This window comes from Nerophis ophidion, linkage group LG15 (assembly GCF_033978795.1).
Source record: "Nerophis ophidion isolate RoL-2023_Sa linkage group LG15, RoL_Noph_v1.0, whole genome shotgun sequence".
Classification (NCBI taxonomy): Eukaryota; Metazoa; Chordata; class Actinopteri; order Syngnathiformes; family Syngnathidae; genus Nerophis; species Nerophis ophidion.
In genome coordinates, this window is record NC_084625.1 from 27347481 (window position 1) to 27374865 (window position 27385).

The 27385-nt window shown below is 39.4% G+C and overlaps 1 protein-coding gene across 3 annotated transcripts in view; it reads right to left on the reverse strand.

Annotated features, from left to right (window-relative positions):
• cntnap2a (contactin associated protein 2a) overlaps positions 1-27385 on the reverse strand; it is an 843773-nt gene that overhangs the window by 334135 nt on the left and 482253 nt on the right. For all 3 annotated transcript variants that reach the window (XM_061921961.1, XM_061921960.1, XM_061921959.1), the window contains exon 10: positions 25607-25756. In XM_061921961.1, coding sequence (XP_061777945.1) covers positions 25607-25756 — 150 coding nt within the window. The remainder of the gene's footprint in view (positions 1-25606; positions 25757-27385) is intronic.

Genomic DNA, 27385 nt, shown 5'->3' on the forward strand with positions numbered 1-27385 from the left:
AACACAGCTCAAAAAGTTATAGGTGTATTTGGATAGGACTTTCAAGAAATGTCAAAAATGGTTAAATAGCACATGCATAGTATATGGAGGGGATCTGGATAATTTTTACTACGTTGCTTTAAATGTACTGAATGCTGAACCTCTGTGTGCGTATGCTAGTGGCCCTGCCTCCACCCACAGTTACAAACGGTTTTACTTTGTTGATTTAATTCCGCGAAAGAACAAATGTGCCAAAGTGCCAAGAGAGATGCAAAGAGTAAACCCTCTTGCAGCCTGTTTGGAAAGCAACAACAACAACAAAAACACGCTGGAATATGGCAATGCAATTCATCCTTCAATTAAATTATTATGTATTTGGTTTGGTGTGTCTATCTTTCAGTTTGCAACATAGCTAAAAATGTTATGGACGGATATGGATTTAACTTTCCGGAAATGTTCTTTACCATTGGAAGAAAGGGCCTGGTGCTACTCTGGTTTTTATTTTTAAAGGGGAACATTATCACCAGACCTATGTAAGCATCAATATATACCCTGATGTTGCGGAAAAAAGACCATATATTTTTTTAACCGATTTCCGAACTCTAAAAGGGTGAATTTGGCGATCTAAACGCCTTTCAATTGTTCGCAGTCGGAGCGATGACCTTTCACCCGTGACGTCACAATGGGAAGCAATCCACCATTTTCTCAAACACATTACACACACAAGTCAAATTAGATCTGTTATTTTCCGTTTTTTCGACTGTTTTCCGTACCTTGGAGACATTATGCCTCGTCGGTGTGTTGTCAGAGGGTGTAACAACACGATTAGGGACGGATTCAAGTTGATTTACGTGGAGTGTGAATCGATTAGCACGGCATGGTAATCGATGTTAACATGCTATTTAGGCTAACTGTATGTACATATTGCATCGTTATGCCGCATTTGTAGCTATATTTGCATCCAACCTTTCCCTTCACCCACATTTAATGCCAAACAAACACATACCAATCGACAGATTTAAGTTGCACCAGTGTCAAAAGATGCGAAAGTCCCTCGTTTGGTCTGCACATTTTACCGGCGATGCTACGACAGACATGGCACAGAGATGTGTGGATATGCTGCGACACTCAAAGCAGATGCATTTCCAACAATAAAGTCAACAAAATCACAAAGGTGAGTTTTGTTGATGTTATTGACTTACATGCTAATCAGACATATTTGGTCGCGGCATGACTGCCAGCTTATCGATGCTATCATGCTATTTAGGCTAGCTGTATGTACATTTGTAGCTATATTTGCATCCAGCCTTTCCCTCCACCCACATCTAATGCCAAACAAACACTTACCAATCGACGGATTTAAGTTGCTCCAGTGGTCCGGTCAAAAGATGCAATTGTTGGTTGGAAGGCGATCGCCGAATAGCTTCAATAGCTTTTCGCTCAATAGCTTCAGTTTCTATTTCAATTTTGTTTTCGCAATCTGCGTCCACACTCCAACCATCCGTTTCGATACATGCGTAATCTGTTGAATCACTTAAGATGCTGAAATCCGAATCTGAATCCGAGCTAATGTCGCTATATCTTGCTGTGCTATCCGCCATGTTTGTTTGTATTGGCATCACTATGTGATGTCTCAGGAAAATGGATGGTGTATTTACAGATAGCGAAAATCAGGCACTTTAAACCTTTTTTCAGGATATTCAATGATGGGTAACATTTTGAAAAAAACTTAGAAAAATAAAATAAGCGACTGGGAACTGATTTTAATTGGTTTTAACCCTTCTGAAATTGTGATAATGTTCCCCTTTAACATTGCCTTAATACTCTCTTGAAGGAATCAATAAAGTACTATATATCATGTAGCTGATTTCATAGAATTACAAGGGAAAGAAATGCAATTTTAAGCCACTTTTAAATAACTACGGCAGGGGAAAAAATACAAAATAAAAAAATCCCCAAATTATTTTCCTCATGATATTGCAGCTTTATTCTCATCATTTTCAGATTTGTTTCTAATACTTTAGTGTTTAACATTTTTTACTCACATTCAAATCGTGATTCTTATTAAATTCAATTGCAAATCGGATTCAGACTTAAAAATCAAAAATAAATAAATGTAACATTACATTTTTAGAAATGCATTTTTAGACCACCTCCTTGATTACTTTCTGCACACATACATCATACATCAACAGCCAAAAGGAACTTTTGTAACCTGTGACCTTTTTGAAAAGTGTTGTTAGATTCTCATCCCTAAAAATTGGAGGAATTCCCCCCCGACCCCATAACTTGCCAGTATAGGCAAATTGATACCACCTCTTATTTTACACTCCCCTATTAAAAAAATGCCTGGTGGCTTTGGATCATTTAACCAAAGCAGAGCGGAGGAAAAGGAAGGGATGGGACAGATGTCGCGAAACATAAATAGACTAATTTAAAAAAAGAAAAAAAAAGCGGGGCGCCAGATAGAGGATTATGCTGCCTGAGAGACATTTGCATAATGACAGCTGTAAGTCAGTGGATGTTCTTTGGATTTGGAGTCATCAAAAGGCCAGTATGCACACACATGCAAAACAAATACACACACTACGAAAAATTGTATTTAACTCATATAGTAGTGTGATCAGTGTTGCATTGTGTTTTTTATTTTTATTTAAATAAGATGAAAAGTCAAGCCAATGATTTATTAATCAAGACGAGACATTTCCAAAGTGTGACGAAAGAAACCGTTCTAATTGGCAAGAAAGTGGTGATAGGAGAGAACTATAAACCTTCACACGATCTTTCTTTCACAAACACCAGCGTGTGTTTAGAAAGGCATAGCACTTCTTTACGGCACTTTCTCTGTGTTTATGAGTTTCTATGTGTGAACTTTCTCATTTCACTGAGCGCCATGTCACCAATGAGAAAAATAAGATAGGCTTTGGGCTCAGGAGAGCATCTGAGCGATCTTGAGAACAAAGTGGGAAATAAAAACAGCGATAAGTTGGAGTCACAGTAAAGAAAACAGCAAAGTAGCAAAGATTGGTATCTAGAGAAAAATGCATCCATTAGAGTCACAGGGTTTAAGCATGAATGAAAACTTATTACAATGAAGTTCCTGCTTGGACAATCTTAACTTTTAAGTAACAATGTTCCATTCAGGGTTCTGTGCTGTGATCATCCATAGGTGAGATCCACCGATACTTATGCCGATACCAACCACATGTAATAACTGTACTCTCAGGGCAGTCAATTGATCGCAACTGGACTGCTTGGTTCGTCTTAGAAAACATTTCGCCTCTCATCCGAGTACCGTATTTTTCAGAGTATAAGTCGCTCCGGAGTATAAGTCGCATCTGCCAAAAATGCATAATAAAGAAGAAAAAAAAACATTTATAAGTCGCATTTCTGGGGGAAATTTATTTGATAAAACCCAACACCAAGAATAGACATTTGAAAGGCAATTTAAAATAAATAAAGAATAGTAAACAACAGGCTGAATAAGTGTACGTTATATGACGCATAAATAAGCAACTGAGAAGGTGCCTGGTATGTTAACGTAACATATTATGGTAAGAGTCATTCAAATAACTATAACATATAGAACATGCTATACGTTTACCAAACAATCTGTCACTCCTAATCGCTAAATCCGATTAAATCTTATACGTCTAGTCCCTTACGTGAATAAGCTAAATAATATTATTTGATATTTTACGGTAATGTGTTAATAATTTCACACATAAGCCGCTCCTGAGTATAAGTCACACCCCCGGCCAAACTATGAAAAAAACTGCGACTTAAAGTCCGAAAAATACGGTAGGCTTCATCAGGTCATGCTCATAGACTTAGATTGGTAAGATCTCGTCTGATCAACCAAACAGTTCAGTTGTGATCGATTAAATTCCCTGAGATTACATTGATTACAATTTATTTATGGTTAGTTATATTGTCAGTGTAACAATATCAACACAATATTTAAACTAGTTCCTCATTGTCTTTTATTGCATGTAATCATTTGATCAAAAGAAAGTCAATTGTAGAACAATAGCTACTAAAAAGCAAAAACTACTATGTGCTTTTCATTGAAGTCCTTTGGTTTTTGCCCTCAAAGTCCTCCTGTGTCCAGATAATTAATCCAAAAGTGTGTAAACATTAACAAAAACAATACAAACAATACTTTGAGAGGATAAAAATATCGATCTGATCAGGCTAGTATCAATCATCACAATACAATCATATACTACAAAACCCAAAACCAATGACGTTGGCACGTTGTGTAAATCGTAAATAAAAGCAGAATACAATAATTTGCAAATCCTTTTCAACCTATATTCAATTGCATAGACTGCAAAGACAAGATACTTAATGTTCAAATGGAGAAGCTATTTATTTTGCAAATAATCATTAACTTGCAAATTAATGGCAGCAACACATTGCAAAAAAGTTGGCACAGGGGTCCACTTTGCTCTGGAGGACACGACGTCCACAGTTTCCAAAAATGTAAAAGGTGGACTCATCAGACCACAGAACACTTTTCCGTTTTGCATCAGTCCACCTTAGATGAGCGCGGGCCCAGCAAAGCCGGAGGCGTTTCTGGGTGTTGTTGATAAATAGCTTTCGCTTTGCATGGGTAGAGTTTAGTGTAGCGACCACCCGTAGTTACTAACAGTGTTTTTTTTTAAGTATTCCTGAACCCATGTGATGATATCCTTTACAAATTGATATCGCTTTTTTATGCAGTACTGCCTGAGGGATTGAAGGTCTTAAGGTTTTCAGCATTGCCGCTTACATGCAGTGATTTCTCCAGATTCTCTGAACCTATTGATGATATTATAGACGGTAGATAATGAAATCCCTAAATTCCTTGCGATAGCTCATTGAGAAATGTTGTTTTTAAATTGCATTTGTTGACAAAGTGGTGACCCTCGCCCCATCCTTGTTTGTGAATGACTGAACATTTCATGGACGCTGCTCTTATACCCAATCATGGCACCCACCCATTCCCAATTAGCCTGTTCACCTGGGGGATGTTCCAAATAAGTGTTTGATGAGCATTCCTCAACTTTCTCTGTCTTTTTTTCCACTTTTGTCAGCTTTTTCAAAACATGTTGCAGGCATCAAAATCCAAATGAGCTAATATTTGCAAAACAAAAAGTTTACCAGTTCTAACATTAAATATCTTGTCTTTGCAGTCTATTCAATTGAAATCAGGTAGAAAACGATATGCAAATCATTGTATTCTGTTTTTATTTACAATTTACCCAACGTGCCAACTTCACTGGTTTAGGGTTTTGTAATACTACCCTTAACCTCAACACAACTTATTTGTGGAGCAATCCGAGCCTCCTCTTAAATGTAGTGTACTAACTGTGAGACAACAGTTGTTGTTATATTATCCTTTCTCTATACTCTTATTAATATACTTGTTAATTTTGTTGTTTCTATTTGCAATATTTGTGAATTACTTATTTATTAATGTTGTTTTAAGCTAGATTATCTTAGCTATGAGCATGCCTGCTCCTGACGGCTTTCAATTGGGTATGTAAAATTTTTAGCCCCGTCCTCCAGTGATAATGACACTTGATAATGATACAAATAAATGCAGTTTATTTGCTTAAACTGAGGTGATTATTATTATTAGTTTAGGAGAGTCGTTCCACACTGTGTATGCAGACACATAATTAATGGCTAGCTTGTCAGCTAGAGAGGATCGGCGCTTGTGTTCGGCAGTAAAAGGCATTAAAGGAGAACATTATCACCAGACCTATGTAAGCGTCAATATATACCTTGATGTTGCAGAAAAAGGACCATATGTTTTTTTAACCGATTTCCGAACTCTAAAAGGGTGAATTTGGCGATCTAAATGCCTTGACGCAATGACCTTTCACCCGTGACGTTACAATGGAAAGCAATCCACCATTTTTTCAAACACATTACACACACAAGTCAAATCAGCTCTGTTATTTTCCGTTTTTTCGACTATTTGCCGTACCTTGGAGACATCATGCCTCGTTGGTGTGTTGTCGGAGGGTGTAACAACACGATCAGGGACGGATCCAAGTTGATTTACGTGGAGTGTGCATCGATTAGCACTGCATGCTAATCGATGCTAACATGCTATTTAGGCTAGCTGTATGTACATATTGAATTGTTATGCCTCATTTGTAGCTATATTTGCATCCAGCCTTTCCCTCCACCCACATTTAATGCCAAACAAACACATACCAATCGACGGATTTAAGTTGCACTAGTGTCAAAAGATGCGAAACTCCCACGTTTGGTCTGCACATTTTACCGGCGATGCTACGACAGACATGGCACAGAGATAGCAAGAATGTGTGGATATCCTGCATCACTCAAAGCAGATGCATTTCCAACGATAAAGTCAACGAAATCACAAAGGTGAGTTTTGTTGATGTTATTGACTTATGTGCTAATCAGACATATTTGGTCGCGGCATGACTGCCAGCTAATCAATGCTAACATGCTATTTAGGCTAGCTGTATGTACATTTGTAGCTATATTTGCATCCAGCCTTTCCCAGCAATGGCCTATCAGGTACTTTTTCATCTTTTTCATCCCTACTTTTAACTTTTTCGCTCAAAGAATTTATGGTCGACTCTAAAACAAACATATCTTAGCAGAACATATTCAATGCTGTGTGGAGCAAAGGTTATTGTTTAAAAATAAAATCATTGCAGTAGTCAGTGTCGCTGCTTTTCAAGCACTGTCAATACAGTGTTTGTGGGCAGAAAAAGAAAGAGTGATTCCATCACTTTTGCGAAGAAGTGAAGCTAAAAAAAAACCACACATTTGCAGCACAATTCTGCTCTTTATGGCAAAGACAGACCACTTTACAGTGGATTTCTATATTTTTTATCCGTTTGAGTTAGTCATAGTGGATGTATAATACATCGTCTGATGTAACACGCTGAAGCATCATCATTGGTCTCGACAGCAGTTGTTGGCCATGCAGGTGTTTAATTGTTTTATTGTGACACAAAGTCACAAGATGGCATCTTTCCACCATTTGGCCCCCTGTCTATGACACAGGTTGCCGGAGGACCTGAGGGCTGCAGAGAATGTTCATGTTTTTAAGAGCAGGCTTAACACCACCTTTTTGATTTGGCATTTATCTGATATTAATTATTGGTAGCAATTTAGTATGGGGAACACATATTCACCATTAATTAATTGCTTATTAACATGCAAATTGGTAACATATTGGCTCTAAATTAGTCTTTATTACCTGCTTATTAAAGCCTTTCTCTGCATGACCTTATTATACAACCAATAAGCCATTAACTAAGAGTCTTCCCTCAATAACTTCAGAATTATTGTTTGTTAGTAACCTTAACCCTAACCCTTATATATTTCCCTGGTGTCCAGATATCTCTAGATTAAGTCTTTGTTACTTTAATAAGCAAATAATTATTGGTGAATATTTTCTCCATACTAATGTGTAACCTAATTATTTTATTGAAGTCATTTGTATTTTAATTTGTACCCTATTAGTCATGCAAGATTGTATTTAGTTATATTTATTTACTGTATATATATATATCCACTTCCAAAGACATGCACCTGAGGATAGGTTGATTGGCAACACTGAATGGTCCCTAGTGTGTGAATGTGAGTGTGAATGTTGTCTGTCTATCTGTGTTGGCCCTGCGATGAGGTGGCGACTTGTCCAGGGTGTACCCCGCCTTCCGCCCGATTGTTGCTGAGATAGGCGCCAGCGCCCCCCGCGACCCCAAAAGGGAATAAGCGGTAGAAAATGGATGGATGGATGGATGGATATATATATAGATGTAAATATAAACAGAATACAATGATTTGCAAATAATTTTCAACCCATATTCAGTTAAATATGCTACAAAGACAACATATTTGATGTTCAAACTGATAAACATTTTTTTTCTTTTTTTTTTGCAAATAATCTTTTACTTTAGAATTTGATGCCAGCAACACGTGAAAAAGAAGTTGGGGAAGGTGGCAATAAATACTGATCAAGTTGAGGAATGCTCATCAAACACTTATTTGGACATCCCACAGGTGTGCAAGCTAATTGGGAACAGGTGGGTGCCATTATTGGGTATAAAAACAGCTTCCCAAAAAATGCTCAGTCTTTCACAAGAAAGGATGGGGCGAGGTACTCCCCTCTGTCCACAACTGTGTGAGCAAATAGTCAAACAGTTTAAGGACAACGTTTTTCATAGTGCATTTGCAAGAATGTTATGGATTTCAACATCTACGGTCCATAATATCATCAAAAGGTTCAGAGAATTTGGAGAAATCACTCCACGTAAGCGGCATGGCCGGAAACGAACATTGAATGACCGTGACCTTCGATCCCTCAGACGGCACTGTATCAAAAAGGATATCACCACATTGGCTCAGGAACCCTTCAGAAAACCACTGTCACTAAATACAGTTTGTCGCTATATCTGTAAGTGCAAGTTAAAGCTCTACTATGCAAAGCGAAAACCATTTATCAACAACATCCAGAAATGCCGCCAGCTTTTCTGGGCCCGAGATCATCTTAAGATGGACTGATGCAAAGTGGAAAAGTGTTCTGTGGTCTGACAAGTCCACATTTCAAATTGTTTTTAGAAATTTTCGACATTGTGTCATCAGGACCAAAGGGGAAGCGAACCATCCAGACTGTTATCGACGCAAAGTTCAAAAGCCAGCATCTGTGATGGTATGGGAGTGCATTAGTGCCCAAGGCATGGGTAACTTACACATCTGTGAAGGCACCATTGTGTGTGTGAATTATATTTATATAGCGCTTTTCTCAAGTGACTCAAAGCGCTTTACATATAATGCTGAAAGGTACATACAGGTTTTGGAACAACATAAGCTGCCATCCAAGCGCCATCTTTTTCATGGATGCCCCTTCTTATTTCAGCAAAACAATGCCAAGCCAAGTGTTACAACGGTGTGGCTTCGTAAATAAAGAGTGCGGGTACTTTCCTGGCCCGCCTGCAGTCCAGACCTGTCTCCCATCAAAAATGTGTGGCACTATATGAAGCGTAAAATACGACAGCGGAGACCCCAGACTGTTGAACGACTGAAGCTCTACATAAAACAAGAATGGGAAAGAATTCCACTTTCAATGCTTCAACAATTAGTTTCCCCAGTTCCCAAACGTTTATTGAGTGTTTTTAAAAGAAAAGGTGATGTAACACAGTGGTGAACATGCCCTTTCCCAACTAATTTGGCACGTGTTGCAACCATGAAATTCTAAGTTAATGATTATTTGCAACAAAAAAAAAATGTTTATGAGTTTGAACATCAAATATCTTGTCTTTGTAGTGCATTCAATTGAATATGGATTGAACATGATTTGCAAATCATTGTCTTCCGTTTATATTTACATCTAACACAATTTCCAAACTCATATGGAAACGGGGTTTGTACACATATATATATATATATATATATATATATATATATATATATATATATATATACATATATAACTAAATACAATCTTGCATAACTAATAGGGTACACATCAAAATACAAATGATCCTATGAGTATTGCAAGATTGTGTGTGTGTGATACGTATGTGATAATGGGGGATATGGGTCACCAGGGTATTGTTTTTACTTTTGTAAAGCATTTTGAGTTGCTATTCTTTTATGTATGGAAATAGATTTATTAATAAAGCTTGATTTGATTTGAGTTGATTTGATTTGATAATTCTGAGAGTAAACTATGTTTGCGTTAGCATCACATAGTCCCACTGGGTTCGTACCCACGACATTAGGGGACGGACACAAGGTGAATAAACGTCTAAACTTTGACCCGAGATTGCTTTGCCTCATCTCGCAATACTATTAGTGACATCTGGACAACAGCACCCTGCAGACACACAAGCATCCGACTTAAATATGGACATAAATATGATCATATCAAATAATCATTAGCAAGTAACCCATTTGGCCACACCTGGTTCAAAAAATGTGCAAGAGCGATTGACAGTTTTTCCGTGAGCATCACACCCTCAAAAGATAACCAGATCGCTTGAATTCTAAACCGCTTCCCCACATCACTAAATGATCATTGCCAGGGATCAAGGTTTGCTCACAAGAACACATCATTTATTTAGTCTAATTAGGTTCATTAGATCTTTTAAGATTTATGTATCTTTTTATTCTTATAACTAGACCAGGTTGTTGATTTCACATCACGAGAGGAAGGCCACAGTGGTAGCCAAAATTGTGAGGTACAAAAATCCACATAGAAATTATATATAATTTCTTTTGCTCTCATACAAAGTAGCAGTAGTAGCAAGTAATTACAACAAAGGCTATAATGTTACATTCTGTGGAACCAAATGACATATGTAGATTTGAGACTCTTTATATCTTGATTACCGTATTTTTCCAGACTGTAATACGCTACTTTTTTTCCCAAGCTTTGAACCCTGCGGCTTGTACAAAGGTGCAGTAAATCCATTGATTTTTCTTTGGTAACGGCAAAAATATGAAAATAAGGAATGGATTAAAGCCCCATTTAAGAACTTTCAAAGTTTTGGTAAATTTTTGGTGGTGCTCGTGGATCAAAGCGGTAGTGTTTTGCCTGAAGGAGTGCCACATTTCAATTGAGGACTAGGACATGCAGCCCCAAACTGACACGGTAATACCACAAAGATTCAGTATTCCTGACCTTTTCACAGGAGGCACTTACATATTTTACTCAAACATTTAATTTGCAGTTTGCAGTCATTGCATTATTTTTTTCTTCATACAGTACTTTTCAGTTTGTTGCATGGCTGGTTGTATGAGTGTGGAAGTGCAAACTATCAAGCTGGTGGATATTAATTGCTACCACGCAAATTTTTTCAAGCAAACATTAGCATTATCATTTATATTCCAACATCGAAAGTTACTTACAAGTCCAGCAGGAACAAAGCCAAGGCAGCATCAATCGGAAATATTTCCTCTAAGCTCATGCCAGTGAGTGAAAGCCGGGCCAATGTTGATCATTGATTGTCTTTATTATCCAGGTAGCCTCCATCCCATTCATTCATTTTCTACCGCTTGTCCCTTTCTCAGCTGCATTTGGGCGGAAGACGGGATACACCCTGGACAAGTCACCGACTCATCACAGGGCCAACACAGATAGACAGACAACATTCACACTCACATTCACACACTAGGGCCAATTTAGTGTTGCCAATCAACCTATCCCCAGGTGCATGTCTTTGGAAGTGGAAGGAAGCCAGAGTACCCGGAGGGAACCCACGCAGTCATGGAGAGAAGATGCAAACTCCGCACAGAAAGATCCCTTGCCCGGCATTTAACTCAGGACCTTCGTATAATGAGGCAGACGATCTAACCCCTCCTCCACCGTGCTGCCGTGTAGCCTCCCTTTTTCTTTATTTTTGTCTCCTCGCGCAAAACTTTTTGTTTCTTTGGTTGTTTTACAGCTTCTGCCATGAAAGCAAGTAATTGCAGGTGGGTGTTCTTCTTCTTCTTTTAGTTTCCTGGCGGCACGCAGGCTTTGGCATCGACTTCCGTCTTTTTAATGAATGGGGAAAGGGGGATTGAGGTATGCTATAAAGCAAGCTAGCACATTAGTTTTTTTGTGTGGCAGGGTTCCTGCCACCCTCCTCTAAGTTGCTGAGTGGCAGTAAAAGCGATACAGACCCACTCAGGCCATGTCATTCAAGTATTTGTAAATTGATGTATCATCCCAAAAGTTGTACAAATATTTTCATACCGTGTTACAGGCATCGTTTAGAAACAATTAAAGTATGTAATTAAACATTTACAAATGTTTCTATGTAAACATCACATTTCACAATGTATCGGTATATCTCTTTGGCTTACATATGATTTTTTTTTTATATATATATATATAAATAAGTGGGTGCAGCTTATGTACCGGTGTGGCTGGTAGTCTGGAAAATATGGTATGTTGATTGATTCTGTTATTTGCTTGTGTACAAATAGGCAGTTACCATTAATAACAGGTGAGAGGCGTGAGCATATGTATAATTATCCTGCAAGTATGCTTACCTTTGACTATGTGGATTATCTAGAGTGATTTTATTAAAACGACTTTCTGCAACGAGTTCAAGGATTTTTTTCATACCAAAAAACATAGACCAGCCTATGTTACCATTAGTGGTGTTACAGAACACACATGTATTTTACATGTCCACATTCTTCACAATTACTAATTTTTAATCATATTGAACAAACAATGCCCATTTTGCATTCAGAATTGTTCCTCACTGCTGTGTTGCACATTCACAAAAGCAGTCTTAGAAAAGCAACCAACAATTTGCACTTATGTTATAGTAATGATAGGATATACAGTACATTCAATGACAGCTAACGTTAGTTAGCCAAATTACCATCATTAACTAAAAAAACAAATCTAATGGATGTGGGGGTAAATTTCATCATTATGTATTATAAGCTGTAAGAGGGCGGGATATACAGTGGTACCTCAACTTACAAGAGCGACCAAGCTTGTAAATAAAAACACTCTTAATAACTGCTTTGGTGGGAGTCACAAATGCATTAACCCGGTATGGCGACCACAGGTCTTAAAACAACTGTGGTCGTTCTTAAAGCGGAACTGCACTTCTTTGGAATTTTGCCTATCATTCACACTAATTATGAGAGAAAATAACACACGTCTTGTTGTTCATTTGACTTGCAAGATGCAGCAAATGGGAGTCCACATTGTTGCCTTCAAAGCCCTCTAAAACAACGTCAAAACAGTTGCAATACATTTTTTTGCATACAGTATATATATATATGGTGTAAATATATATATGGTGTAAATATATATATATATATATATATATATACACATACATTATACATATATATATAATGTATGTGTATATATATATATATATATATATATATATATATGTATATATATGTATGTATATATATACATATGTATGTGTATATATATGTAAGTGTATATATATATATATATATATATATATATATATATATATATATATATATATATATATATATATATATATATATTAGGGGTGGGCAAATTAATGCGTTAATTACGCGTTAACTCATCAATCTATTAACGCCGACAATTATTTTATCGCACATTTGCATATGTTGTTTACATGCTTTTATTTTGTTAACGCCTTTTCTTAAAAAGATGGCGTCGCCCGAATGGGCTTCGTTGTCGAGGGGCTCTTGGTAAAGATGGAACATTTGGCAAAAATACCGGACAATTCTGCAAATTTCATGGCTGGCTTACAGCGTGGTCACTCCGGGATCACGTACGACCGCCAGACAATTCTGAATGTGGATAGATCCGGCCGTTTTGGACTGAATGACGCGTGCTTGCTAGACCGGCTAGCTAGCATCGGAATACTTTGCCGGCTACATCCAGCGGCCTGTGAAGCAGCGGAGTATATGTGTTGTCTGTCTATTTATGAATAATGCAGACAAGGAGTGTTGGCTGAGTTCTTAACGTTTACTTTCAGAGCGTGCATATCACAACATACAAGATGCCGTCATGGCGACACAACCTATACCGGGCTACCACGCATGCGCGTCACTCCTTTTGCATGCTGGGTAGGGTAGTTCTCATTACATCACAATATAGTAACATGTATATGCGTTCAGTTTATCAAAGCACCAAGCAAACAATCGGAAAATTCCCATCATATCAATTCCTAGATATGGTCATAATAATTTTAAGTGCACTACGCAGAATAAACACAACATCATTAATATTGCTACTACAGATAATTTGATCAAAAATTCCCTAAAACAGCCCACTACCTATATTATAGGTTTTTTAAACATAAGATCCCTGATAAAAAAAAATGTTTCTGCTGTTACCTCAGAAATTGCTTGTTCAGATGTTATGATTGTGGCTCAGAGATTTGTATGTGGATTATATTTATTTTCCATAACAAACAGGATAACTTAAATACCCTGGCAGTGGCAATAAGCTTAAATGTTTGTATTTACATTTTTTGAGTTGATTTTCATAAAATATGCTATTTAACTGCTACTGTTTAACAAGGACTGATTTAAATTGTGTTTGCACAACAAATGTTTTGGCGCTTTTGTTCATGTGAGAGAATATTCCAAAAAAGGTGCATTAGACACTACTTTTGAATTCATTATTGGGCTTTGCGTATACAATGCAGTTAATCACGATTAATCGGAGAAATAGTGCGATTAACTTCGATTAAAATTTTTAATTGTTGCCCAGCCCTAATATATATATGTATGTATATATATATATATATATATATATATATATATATATATATATATATATATATATATATATATATATATACATATATATATATGTATATATATATATATATATATATGTATATATACATATATATATATATATATATATATATATACATATATATATATGTATATATATATGTATGTATACATATATATATATATATATACATACATACGTACATACATACATTTATATATATATATATATACATACATACGTACATACATACATTTATATATATATACATATATGTATATATATATATACATACATACATACATACATACATACATACATATATATATATATATATATATATATATATATATATATATATATATATATATATCCATCCATTCCATCCATCTATCCATTTTCTACCGCTTATTCCCTTTTGGGGTCGCGGGGGGCGCTGGCGCCTATCTCAGCTACAATCGGGCGGAAGGCAGGGTACACCCTGGACAAGTCGCAACCTCATCGCAGGGCCAACACAGATAGACAGACAACATTCACACACTAGGGCCAATTTAGTGTTGCCAATCAACCTATCCCCAGGTGCATGTATATATATATATACTTTAAATTGAGCGCTTCTGCCTCACTGAGTGGTACACGATGGTATTGTGGATGAGAATATGTTTTATACCTGGTGAGGAGGACGCTGCTCAAAGAAACAGCATCTCAACAATAGACAAACTGTTAGTGCTAACAAACACTGCACTGGTAGAATTTGTTTTCCACCTACTCAAAATCAACTGGAAACTTGCAAGCTTGACATCTTCCCATCGAGTAAGTCACTATAATATTCATCATGATACATGCAGCACGTCATGCTGTTAGTACAACTACTGTACATACACTGTCAAGCTCGCTGCGTATAAACAAAACATAAAATGTGGGATAATACCTGACGGATACTATAATATGGTTTTTCATGTTTTTCAGTCAGTACAGATTGGTGTTCTATCGCAGTGGTTCTCCAATGTACCTCCTGTGAACATTTTTTTAATTCAATTACCCCCTAAACAGAGCAAAGCATTATTGGTTGAAAAACAGAGATAAAAAAGTAAAATACATCACTATGTCATCAGTTTCTGATTTATTAAATTGTATAAAAGTGCAAAATATTGCTCAATTGTAGTGGTCTTTCTTGAACTATTTGGAAGAAAAGATACTAAAATAACTAAAAACTTGTTGAAAAATTGAAATGTGATTCAATTATAAATAAAGATTTTTACACATAGAAGTAATCATCGTCTTCTTTGGGAATTGTAATAGAGATCCATCTGGATTCATGAACTTATTTCCAAACATTTCTCCACACAAAAAAATACATCTTATTAGTGATTCCCAAAGCCCCAAAAAAGTCTGCGGGCTATAGAGCGTTTTCCGTTCGGGCTCCAGTACTCTGGAATGCCCTCCTGGTAACAGTTCGAGATGCTACCTCAGTAGAAGCATTTAAGAAGCATTTAAGTCTCACCTTAAAACTCATCTGTATACTCTAGCCTTTAAATAGACCTCCTTTTTAGACCAGTTGATCTGCCGCTTCTTTTCTTTTTTCTCCTATGTCCCCCCCTCCCTTGTGGAGGGGGTCCGGCCCGATGACCATGGATGAAGTACTGGCTGTCCAGAGTCGAGACCCAGGATGGACCGCTCGTCGGGACCCAGGATGGACCGCTCGCCTGTGTATCGGTTGGGGACATCTCTACGCTGCTGATCCGCCTCCGCTTGGGATGGTTTCCTGTGGACGGGACTCTCGCTGCTGTCTTGGATCCGCTTTGAACTGAACTCTCGCGGCTGTGTTGGAGCCACTATGGATTGAACTTTCACAGTATCATGTTAGACCCGCTCGACATCCATTGCTTTCGGTCCCCTAGATGGGGGGGGGGGGGGGGGGGGGGTTGCCCACATCTGAGGTCCTCTCCAAGGTTTCTCATAGTCAGCATTGTCACTGCCGTCCCACTGGATGTGAATTCTCCCTGCCCACTGGGTGTGAGTTTTCCTTGCCCATTTGTGGGTTCTTCTGAGGATGTCGTAGTCGTAATGGTTTGTACAGTCCTTTGAGACATTTGTGATTTAGGGCTATATAAATAAACATTGATTGATTGATTGATTGATCTTTAACATCAATATTTATGGAACATGTCCACAAAAAATCTGTCAACACTGAATATTGCATTGTTGTACTTTTGTTCACAGTTTAAGAACTTACATTCATATTTTGTTGAAGTATTATTCAATAAGTATATTTATAAAGGATTTTTGAATTGTTGCTATTTTTAGAATATTTAAAAAAAATCTCACGTACCCTTTGGGATACCTTCAAGTACCCAAAGGGATACGCGTACCCCATTTGAGTACCACTGTTCTATCGCATTGTTTTGTGCATTACAAACTCAAAAGCCATTCAGCTGCTGACCCAGAAGCTAGTGTACAGCTAACACCGTAGCATGCCTTTGCACGGCGATGTGTTCCAACGCTGGAAAAACAGTCCCTCAGTGTACGCTCTTACGCTTAATTGTTAAAGATTTTTAAAAGTGGTTCAGAGGCAGGATCGATTGCTCCCATTAGCTGCATTGCTAGTCATCCAGAACGAGCCTATTATTACAAATTAAAACGCAAAAAGAAAAGTGTGTTCTTTTCTCTCATAAGGATTGTAAATAATAGGAAAAGAAAAAAAATGTTGTTCCCCTTCGAAACTCTAAAAGACCAATAGCAGATACCTAAATGACACTTAATTCATTTTAAAAATAGCTGTGGCGTCAGCTGATTTACAACAGACCTGTGCAACTGATGGTGATTGGCGCTGCTGATTTAGCCCCACGTGCAGGCACACCATTTTATTGCGCACAGGCAGCTAATTATTGAGTAATTTGCCCCGCAGTGCAGAGTCTTTCTCGCTCAAATCATATTAAGAGTGTCAAGTAATACCATGAGTCAGAATTGTTTGTGTGTTTCCAATGCATGCTGGTATGTGCGAGACAGTCAAGGCTCAATAGAATACCAAATAGACTTGATTTGGTTCACTGTGGGTATTGGTCATGATTATCACACAATAATACCACCACCACTGCGAACGAAGACCCTCAAAACCTGTGTAGCCTGCAGAAGTCAAAGTAGAAAGATGGAGTTGGTGAGTCCTTGTTTAAAATTCCCGGAGGTGAAGCTTTACTATGGATCAGAGCGGTCAAGGGAACATGGATCCTGACCACTTGTCAACCGGCAGGTTTCGGTGAGAAAATTGTGTTAAAAAGTCACCCCTTACGGGAGATCTGTGGAGTTTGCGCCGTCCTTGTATCTGCCGTCGACTTCCCTCAGACACCGGCCACAAGACACCCGTGGACAAACCCCTCCGACTATCAGGTACTATTTAATCTCACTAAAACACTAGCAACACAACAGAAAGATAAGGGATTTCCCAGAAATATCCTAGTAAATGTGTTTAAAAACTTCTGAATCCGTACCAATGCAATCGCCTTTTTTTTTAAACTTTATTTTATTTATCTTTCTAGTCCTTCGCTATCAATTTTATCATCCACAAATCTTTCATCCTCGCTGAAATTAATGGGGAAATTGTCTTTTTCTCGGTCCAAATAGCTCTTGCTGTTGGAGCCTCCCATTTTCAACAATGTGAGGACGTGAGGAGCCCTCCCCCTTGTGACGTCATAGTCTGCTACTTCCGGTAAAGGCGAGGCTTTTTTATCAGCACCAAAAGTTGCGAACTTTATCGTCGATGTTCTTTACTAAATCCTTTCAGCAAAAATATGGCAATATCCCGAAATTATCAAGTAGGACACATAGAATGGACCTGCTATCCTCGTTTAAATAAGAAAATCTCATATCAGTAGGCCTTTAAAGACAGAAATTGTATTATACTAATTGAATTATTCATGCAAAGCAACCATGATCAGAATAGGTCTGTAATTAGAGATACACAGGAGGCGTATTGGTCACTTATACACAATTCTCCACGAATGACCTTGTGTATCCACCCCTTTATATTATGAAGCGGAGAGTTTCTACTAAATGTAACACACTGACACAAGAGCTTTCATCCCATAAAAAGTAATGATGGAGTGCCGTTAAGGAGCTTTCAGACAGCTTTAAGCGCTCGCTTTCGCCTGACTCATCTCCCTGAGTGATCAGAGGGAGTAATTGAAGGCGAGCCCAAGGCTAAATAACATTTCTGCACTGACTATGTTCTGCTGTTTCTACTGAAATGGCAATCAGCGCGCCACAAGGTAAGTTGGAATGTTTAGAACAGAAAGGAAGAGTGTTCAATCATGAATCAGGCGGACCTCCTGCACATTGTTTGCCTTTTGCAGTTTTCAAGCTTGCATCGTTCGTTGTTGCCTGCAGATGCATGCTCGGTACACATTATCGTACTATGGACGGACTGAAATCATTAACCTGGCGTCTTCAAATCTCAGATTGCTCTGTATATTTACACTTGAGTGGTTGTGTATATACAGACGTGTGTTTCTTCTTACACAGTGAGATACTTGGTCATTGGACTATAGATATACAGATACAATATGTAAAGTTTTAATGCAACTCTTCTGCTCCTAAACCACTGTACACAAAACTATAAAGACTTGTCAAAACATGCCTGTGCTAATATTTTTCCTACAAATACATCAATAAACCCCAAAGTTTGACGCCATAAATCAGATTGACTGGAATTTCCCACAAAGCTCAATCAACTCTATAAAACACACACTGTGGCTTTAGGTTGTTTAACCCAGTGTTTGTCAACCTTTTTTAGGCCAAGGCACATTTTTTTTAATTACAATTATACAGATTCACACCACCAGCAGAAAAAGTTAACAAATGAAACTCCACCAGGTTGTTGTGCCTTATTTTGAGCTTGTTGTTGTTTTCCTGTGTGTAGTGCTTTAGTTACAGTCTTGCACTTTTCCTGTTTTGTTGGTGTTTTCCTGTAGCAGCTTCACGTCTTCCTTTGACGTGCTTTATATTGGCAAACAAGACTTTCAGTTGTGCGGACGCTATCCTTCTTTGTGAGGACATTGTTGTTTGTCATGTCATGTACGGATGTACTTTGTGGATGCCGTCTCTTCTCCACACGCCATAAGTCTTTGCTGTCATCCAGCATTCTGTTTCTGTTTACTTTGTAGCCAGTTCAGTTTTACGCCCGTTTTGCATAGGTATCCCTATCCTTCATTGCCTTTTCCTTTCAGTTTTGTTCATTTTTGGTTTAAGCGTTACATACTTTTTTACCTGCACGCCGTATCCCACTGTGCTCTGCATATTGGGATCACGACAAACCATCCTCGACGCGTTCCGGCTTCTACAAAGCAATTAAGTACCTGCTGCCACCTACTGATATGGAGTATCACATGGTTACCCTGCCGAGCTCTACACAGCACAGACACTCAACAACGGCACATTATTTGCAGATTATATTTATTGATTTGTAAAATATATATTTTTTTACTAATTAAGTGAAGTTGCATCATTTCAGTGGCAATATTTCAGTGGTTAAAAAACACTGGTTTCACAAGAGCATCACAACATTTGTTGAGCAGTTTGAAGGTACTGATTAGCATATGTGTAATGATTACAAAACTTTGAGGATTCTCAATTATAATTAAGGATAGGCATCGAATGAAGTCTTTTGATCAGCACCGACTGAATTACAGTATGTCGGTAGGACCGGGTTTGGATTCATGTAAAATAAAACGGTGCCATTGTCACAAGTTGTTGGTGACGAACGCCAAGATGCAGAGATGGTGATAGGCATTTAATAGGTAAACATGATTTAATCTTCAAAAATAATGAAAATAACACAAACCAGGAACTAGGAGGACAAACTGTTAACAGGGAACAGGGATCCAGCAAACAGGAAAACTAGGAATAGCTAACAGCTAACAGGAAACTACAAAACAAGGAGGTAGGAGACAGCAAAATGTAAATAGTTATAGGAACTAACAGGAACAACTTACCGCACTGACAACGACAGGTAGGAACGACAATAATCCAGCACAGACCGGATGGGAAGGCAGGTTCAAATCGCAGCTGGCTGATTAAGGCCAGGTGTGACCAGTTGCCAATCAGCCACAGCTAAAGGGACACAGCACTCAGGGAGACAAACAGGAAACAGAACCAAAACAAGAGCTCTGACAGGAAATACTACACGCAGAGGAAAAACTAAAACACAACCAAACTGTCAGGGGCAAGCCTGGCAGTAGCCCCCCTTCCCACAACAGATATCAGACATTCTAAAAAAACCACCTCCCCTCCAAAAGAAACAGTCCAAAGTCAAGGGAAGGTGGAGGGAGGACAAGGCCGTGGGCCACCAGGCCAGATGTCCCCGCAACCAGCGGGGAAGAGTCAGGTGGGGACGGTGACTTGAACGATGCAGTAATTGGCGAGACTGTCGTCCGTGAAACGACCACATCTGTGGCCGACAAGACAAAGGTGGTGCCCTCTGCTGGCCCACCGGACAGGATGGTGGTGCCCTCTGCTTGCCCACCGGACAGGATGGTGGCGACCCCTGCTGGTCCAACAGAGAGGATGGTGGTGGCGACCCCTGCTGGTCCACCGGTGAGAATGGTGGTGGTGACCACTGCTGGCCCACCAGAGTGTGTGGTGGCGTCTGCTGGCCCACCGGAGTGCTTGGTGGCGCTGTAGGTTGCAGACCCACCGGAGATGATGGCGCCGTAGGTTGCAAAACCACCGGAGATGATGGTTGCGTCTGCCGGCCCATCGGAGATGATGGCGCCGTTTTTTGCAGACTCATCGAAGACGATGGTGGCGTCTGCTGGACCACCGGAGATGATGGTGCCGTCTGTTGCAGACCCACCGGAGATTATGGTGGCGTCTGCCGGCCCACCGGAGATGGTGTCGGCGTCTGTTGCAGACCCACTTGTGTGAGGAGTAGCTGTGTCTCAGCTGCACAGCTACTCATGGCCCCCCCTCAAAGAACGGATCCCAGACGTCCCCCGAGAAGCCAACATAGGACAGGGATGGGTGGGAGGGATTGCAAAACGAGGCAAAGCTTTTCCTAGATTTAGCCATCAATTCTAACGCTTTGTTAAGCCTCTCCACCATGGATATCTCTGCGGGGTTTGTATTAGGCTGGATTCTTCTGTCAGGTTGAGTTTGTGACGAACCCCAAGATGCAGGGAAGGCAGCAGGCATTGTGCGGAAAAACCTGATTTAATTTAACACTAAAACAAGAACAAACAAAAGGGTACAAACAAAAGGCGCGCACAAGGCGGAGAACAAAACTTGGCTATGAACAAAAACTAGCACAAAGGCTAACTGTGGACAAGAAACAATAACACTTACTGTGACACGAAGGAACTATGGCATGAGCAGAGTGATTGATTGATTGATTGATTGATTGATACTTTTATTAGTAGATTGCACAGTTCAGTACATATTCCGTACAATTGACCACTAAATGGTAACACCCGAATAAGTTTTTCAACTTGTTTAAGTTGGGGTCCACGTAAACACGTGAACAGAAGTACACACAGCTACAACGATAAGTATTAATGAAATTGACAGGTAGTGGTGACAAGAGGTATTAGCGACAAACGACCGGTAGGAGCGACAATAATCCAGCACTGACTGGAGGAGAAAGCAGGTCTAAATAGTGCCTGGCTGATTGACACCAGGTGTGGCCAGTTGCCAATCAGTCACAGCTGAGGGGGAAAAGCACTCTGGGAGAAAATCAGGAAATTACCAAAATAAGAGTACTAACAGGAACAAAGACAAATGCAGAGAAAAAAACTAACATAGCCAAACTGTCAGAGACAAGCCTGACAGTCATATTTCGATGACTTTGTTTGGTGGACAAACAAGCATTAAGCAGCATTCAGAGCGGACTCAGTCGGACTGCCTCTCGGTATTGTTAAAATTGTCCATGCCAACAAAGCATACCTGATAAGACACGCTCAAACATAATAAAAGGCTCTAGTTTTTAAAATGTGCTCGTTCGATGGTAATCTATATTGGATATGTCCTAAACATGAAAAGCATTAGGGATTTTACATGGTGATTTTAACACCTCCACATTTGGTCATTAAAACGTCAACTAAGATGCATGTTACAATAAAACAAGTACACATATTAAGGGCCCGATCTACTAAGATCCAAACACCACACACTAAACAGCGTGTGGAAACTATAAATGTTGTTTACTATTAGTGGTCATGTGATCCACTATGATTGCATGTAAAATTGATAACTGGTTTAGACCGCCCTATTTAAATAAGGTTTCTGCACATACCACACAGCTCTCACCATGGAGACTCATTTAGATAGATAGATAGATAGATGGATGGATGGATGGATGGATAGATAGATAGATAGATAGATAGATAGATAGATAGATAGATAGATAGATAGATAGATAGATAGATAGATAGATAGATAGATAGATAGATAGATAGATAGATAGATAGATAGATAGATAGATAGATAGATAGATGGATAGATAGATAGATAGATAGATAGATAGATAGATAGATACACAATTGTACTTTATTGATTCCTTCAGGAGGGATCCCTAAGGAAATTTTAAAATTCCAGCAGCAGTGTAGAGAATTGAGATCTATTTTAAAAAGTAAAAGGTAAATAATGGGGGTATAAATGGAAATAAAATATACAAATATTACAATAAGAATCAAAATAAAAAGCAACAAACAGAATACAAATATAACAGTAAAAATATGAATAAAACAAGAGAAACTAAGCAGTAGTTAACCTGTTCTGAAAATGTATTGCACTGTTATTGCACTGTTAATTGCACTATTTCGGTATTGTTATTGTTTTGCATCCTCTGTCAACCTTTACTGCACATTCATGTTTTCATGCTCCTACCTTTGGCATTTTGCTATGTTTTAAAACATGCACCAGACATCTACAGTATGGACCATTTTTTTTCTGGGCATTTTAGAGACAGTCCTGCAGTGAAATGAAGTGAATTATATTTATATAGCGCTTTTCTCTAGTGACTCAAGGCGCTTTTACATAGTGAAACCCACTATCTAAGTTACATTTAAACCAGTGTGGGTGGCACTGGGAGCAGGTGGGTAAAGTGTCTCGCCCAAGGACACAAAGGCACTGACTCGGAAGGCGGAAGCGGGGATCGAACCTGGAACCCTCAAGGCCACTCTACCAACCTAGCTATACCGCCCCAAGAAGAAGACGTTGGTTCTCCGGACTATACATTAAATAAGTCTGGCTGCCTGGTCTTTGGCTTTCTGCAAACGAGGCCCCTAAAACACTGAACTTGAATATCTCGTATCACAACCAAACTGGGTGATTAATCTGTGTTGATACAGGATTCATGCGATAATATTTTGTGATTAATTCCATGCTTGGTTGATTCGTTAAATTTGAAAACCTTAGTTTAAACTTTGAGTATTGTATTTATTACACACCATCTGTTTGATTGTAACGTTCCGTTACAAATTATCGCCATTGCTGATGCTAATCTTTAGCATGTCTATGGTAACTCCAGTGTAAATTAGCATCAAGCTAGCGCATTTTTAAGATGTAAAGCCATATTGTACTTTTGGGCGCCTTCTTCTTGCTTTGTCAGCGTGGAAATTATTCTGTGCTAGTTTGTAACCAGACATGACCGTATCAAAATATGGTACCGGTTGCATCGACAACGGAACCCACTGTTTTAGAATGTGCGCTCATGGAAATTGCTAATATCTACAGTGTGCTGCAATGTTTGCCAATAAAATCCAGTTAATATTTCCGCAGACAACGATGCCGTGGTGACTACCGTGTGTCCCTATAATTGACAGTTAGCATTGAGCAGATCGTCGGTCCATTTATCACTGGCTGTGTGCGTTTTTCCTGTTGCTGTTGCGATCTCGTAAACAACTCTGTGGGACTTGTTAAATATGGCAGGTTTGTGTTGTGGCTAGGAGAAGCTCATATCAGGCAAGTGGCGTAGCTCATCAGTTCAACAAATCACCAAACACCTATGTATTTTAGTTCTCATGGGATTCAATTTAGACCCTTCCTCATAGTAGGAGCTTATGTGGTTATAGCATATGAGGGCCGTAGTCCCTAGTTCCCGTATGACGGAACACGGCCTGAGGACTAAAAAGAGTATAGAAACTATTTTTGGGATGGTGTGGCGCGTTAAGGGACAGTGGCCGTGCCAGCAACCTGAGAGTTCCTAGTTCGATCCCCAGCTTCTACCGACTTTGTCATGTCCGTTGTGTCGTGGAGCAAGACACTTCACCCTTGCTCCTGATTGGTCATGGTTAGCACCTTGCATGGCATCTCCCGCCATCAGTGTGTGAATGTGTGTGTGTGGAAATAGTGTCAAAGCGCTTTAAGTACCTTGAATGTAGAACAGCGTTATACAAGTATAATCCATTTACCATTTATGAATTCAAAAAGTTCCAACAGTCGGAAAACGACTATATATACAATTTTGCCAAAAATTTGGGGACACCCATCCAAATGATCAGAATCAAGTGTCCTAATCACTTGGCCCGGCCACATGTGTATAAAATAAACCACTTAGGCAAGGAGACTGTTTCTACAAACATTTGTGAAAGAATGGGCCGCTCTCAGGAACTCAGGGATTTTTAGAGTGGAACCGTCATAGGATGCCACCTGTGCAACAAATTCAGTAGCTTAATTTCCTCGCTCCTAAATGTTCTGGGTTTGGATTTTGCCTGGAGAACGGTACATTTTGGACTGCATTGTGCCGAATGTAGAATTTGGTGGAGGAGGAATTATGGTGTGGAGTTGTTTTATAGGAGTTGGGTTTGGCTTCTTAGTTCCAGTGAAAGGAACTTTGACTGCTTCAGGATACCAAAACATTTTGGACAATTCCATGCTCCCAACCATGTGGGAACAGTTTGGAGCGGGCCACTTCCTCTTCCTCCATGACTGTGCACCAGTGTGCAAAGCAAGGTCCATAAAGACATGAATGACAGAGTCTGGTGTGGATGAACTCGACAGGCCTGCACAGTGTCCTGACCTGAACCCAATAGAAAACCTTTGGGATGAATTAGAACGGAGACTGAGAGCCAGGCCTTCTCGACCAACATCAGTGTGTGCACTTTTGGAAGAATGGTCGAAAATTCCTATAAACACACTCTGCAACCTTGTGGAAAGCCTTCCCAGAAGAGTAGAAGCTGTAATAGCTGCAGAAGGTGAACCCACATCATATTGAACCCTATGGGTTAGGAACGGGATGGCATTTCAAGTTCATATGTGAGTCAAGGCAGGTGGCCAAATACTTCGCCATTTTGAGCACAACCTTTAGAGAAGGCTTCTGACTTGTGAGTGGAAACAATGCAACACAGGTTGTTGCATTTTCCCTTACACTGGCATGTCATCTCTTTTCCTTACCTCCGAGGTGATAAGTCCCCCCAGTTGTGATGGACAGGGGCGAGGTGGAGTGCACAGCGGACGCCTCCTCATCATCTATTACCAACATGGCAGAGTTCTCCTTGGCCACCAAGCGGACAATGTGCCATTGGCCATCATTAAGGCCGGAACCTGAGGGAGACACATCAAAGAATGGAGATGAAAAAAAAAACCAACCCCAATTTCTCCTGATACGCTCTCTTTTTTTAACTGGTATTCATATCGTTTTAAACCCTGAGTTTTTTTCCACTCTCAAAGAGCCTCGTTGCATTCAGTGTACTTGTTCTATCTGTGCTTGCAAGCTTGTAGAATGTTGTCGGCATATGTCACTGTAGTGTTTGTGTGTGTCCTGCTCCCTCCCAGTCTTCCTCCCTTATTTCCTCTCTTGTAGATGTGCTCCATTAAATATGAGCGATGTTTTAGAAAGGGACATTACAAGTGGAGTTGAGAGAGAAGCCAGCTCACTCTCATCACCTTGGCTTCGATACCTCACCTCTTACTGACACCAATCTCCACACATCCTTCCATGCTTGCTCCCTCGCTTGATTCTCAATCCTGTCTATCTTTATTTCCTTCCCCCTTGTCCTCCTCCTATTTACACCCCTCTCCTCTGACGTCTATCTTTTAAATGTGGCTCGGCTCGCCGCTCCACCGGCTGCGATATATTTTGAAAGTGTTTTGTAACGAAGTTCAAGGTGTGGCCAAGTGCAAAGACAATGCATGTGTCATATTTTTGGTGTGAGTTGGCAACTGTGGCCTACATGTCAGCGCGGGGTCCGCACTAATTAAATTCCTGTTGCCTGGGGGGTAGGGGTGGGAGAGTTTGGAAGACAGAGTTATCACAGCGTGACCAAACAATCTTGGAGCCAAGATGGCTACCAGCTGAGGGGCATGACTGCTGTGACCCCTGTGCAAACATGCAACACACATCACATTACACAGCAGGAGCGAAATTACCCTATTTAACCTGAATATAGGACCGCACTGAATATAAGTCAACTTCTCCTATTAAAAGATAAATGTTTGTGGTAATTCTGTTATTTAAGGAGGACTGAGGGGAGGTGATGGCAACAGACACCAGGGGTATTTTGTAGTTCTAAGTATTTATTATATATAGAAACTATATATAATAAACAAACAATAATAATTAAACTAACCAAGGAAATAAAGCGTGACAAATCCAAGAGTGTGTATGGTGTAAGACTATGTGTGTAGATTAGCTGTTGAGTGCTACCATAGATAATGAACAAAAGCGAAGGAACACGGAAGTCCGTGGGGCAAGCAGATGATCAAAGGCGAGCGAGAAACATCGAGAGGCATCGAGAGAAACGTGCCCAAGCGGAAGGTCGAGAATCCAAAAGGGCAGTCCGGTAGGCAAGGGGAACAACAGGGGATCACAGGAGAAACACGGGAAGCGAAAGGTACAGAAGACTATACGTCGTACAAGTTTATATGAATACATTTTGCTGACAAAGTTCAATAATACATTTGTTTGAAACAAACTATGAATATGTAACAGGACCAACAACCCCTTGCAAACATGCAAATAAGTTCATACATTCTGGTCGCGGCAAACCCAGCGCATTATGACATTAATGCTCACATGCATTCACAAACATCGCCAGCATTTGGGAACCAGGATGAAGTTTCAAACGAAAGGTACAAATATAATTAATATATTTATGGCAGGATCGGATAAAATATATGCTTAAGTTTCGCTTTTCCATCACACAGCACCTAACTGTTGTGTGTTCAAGGAAC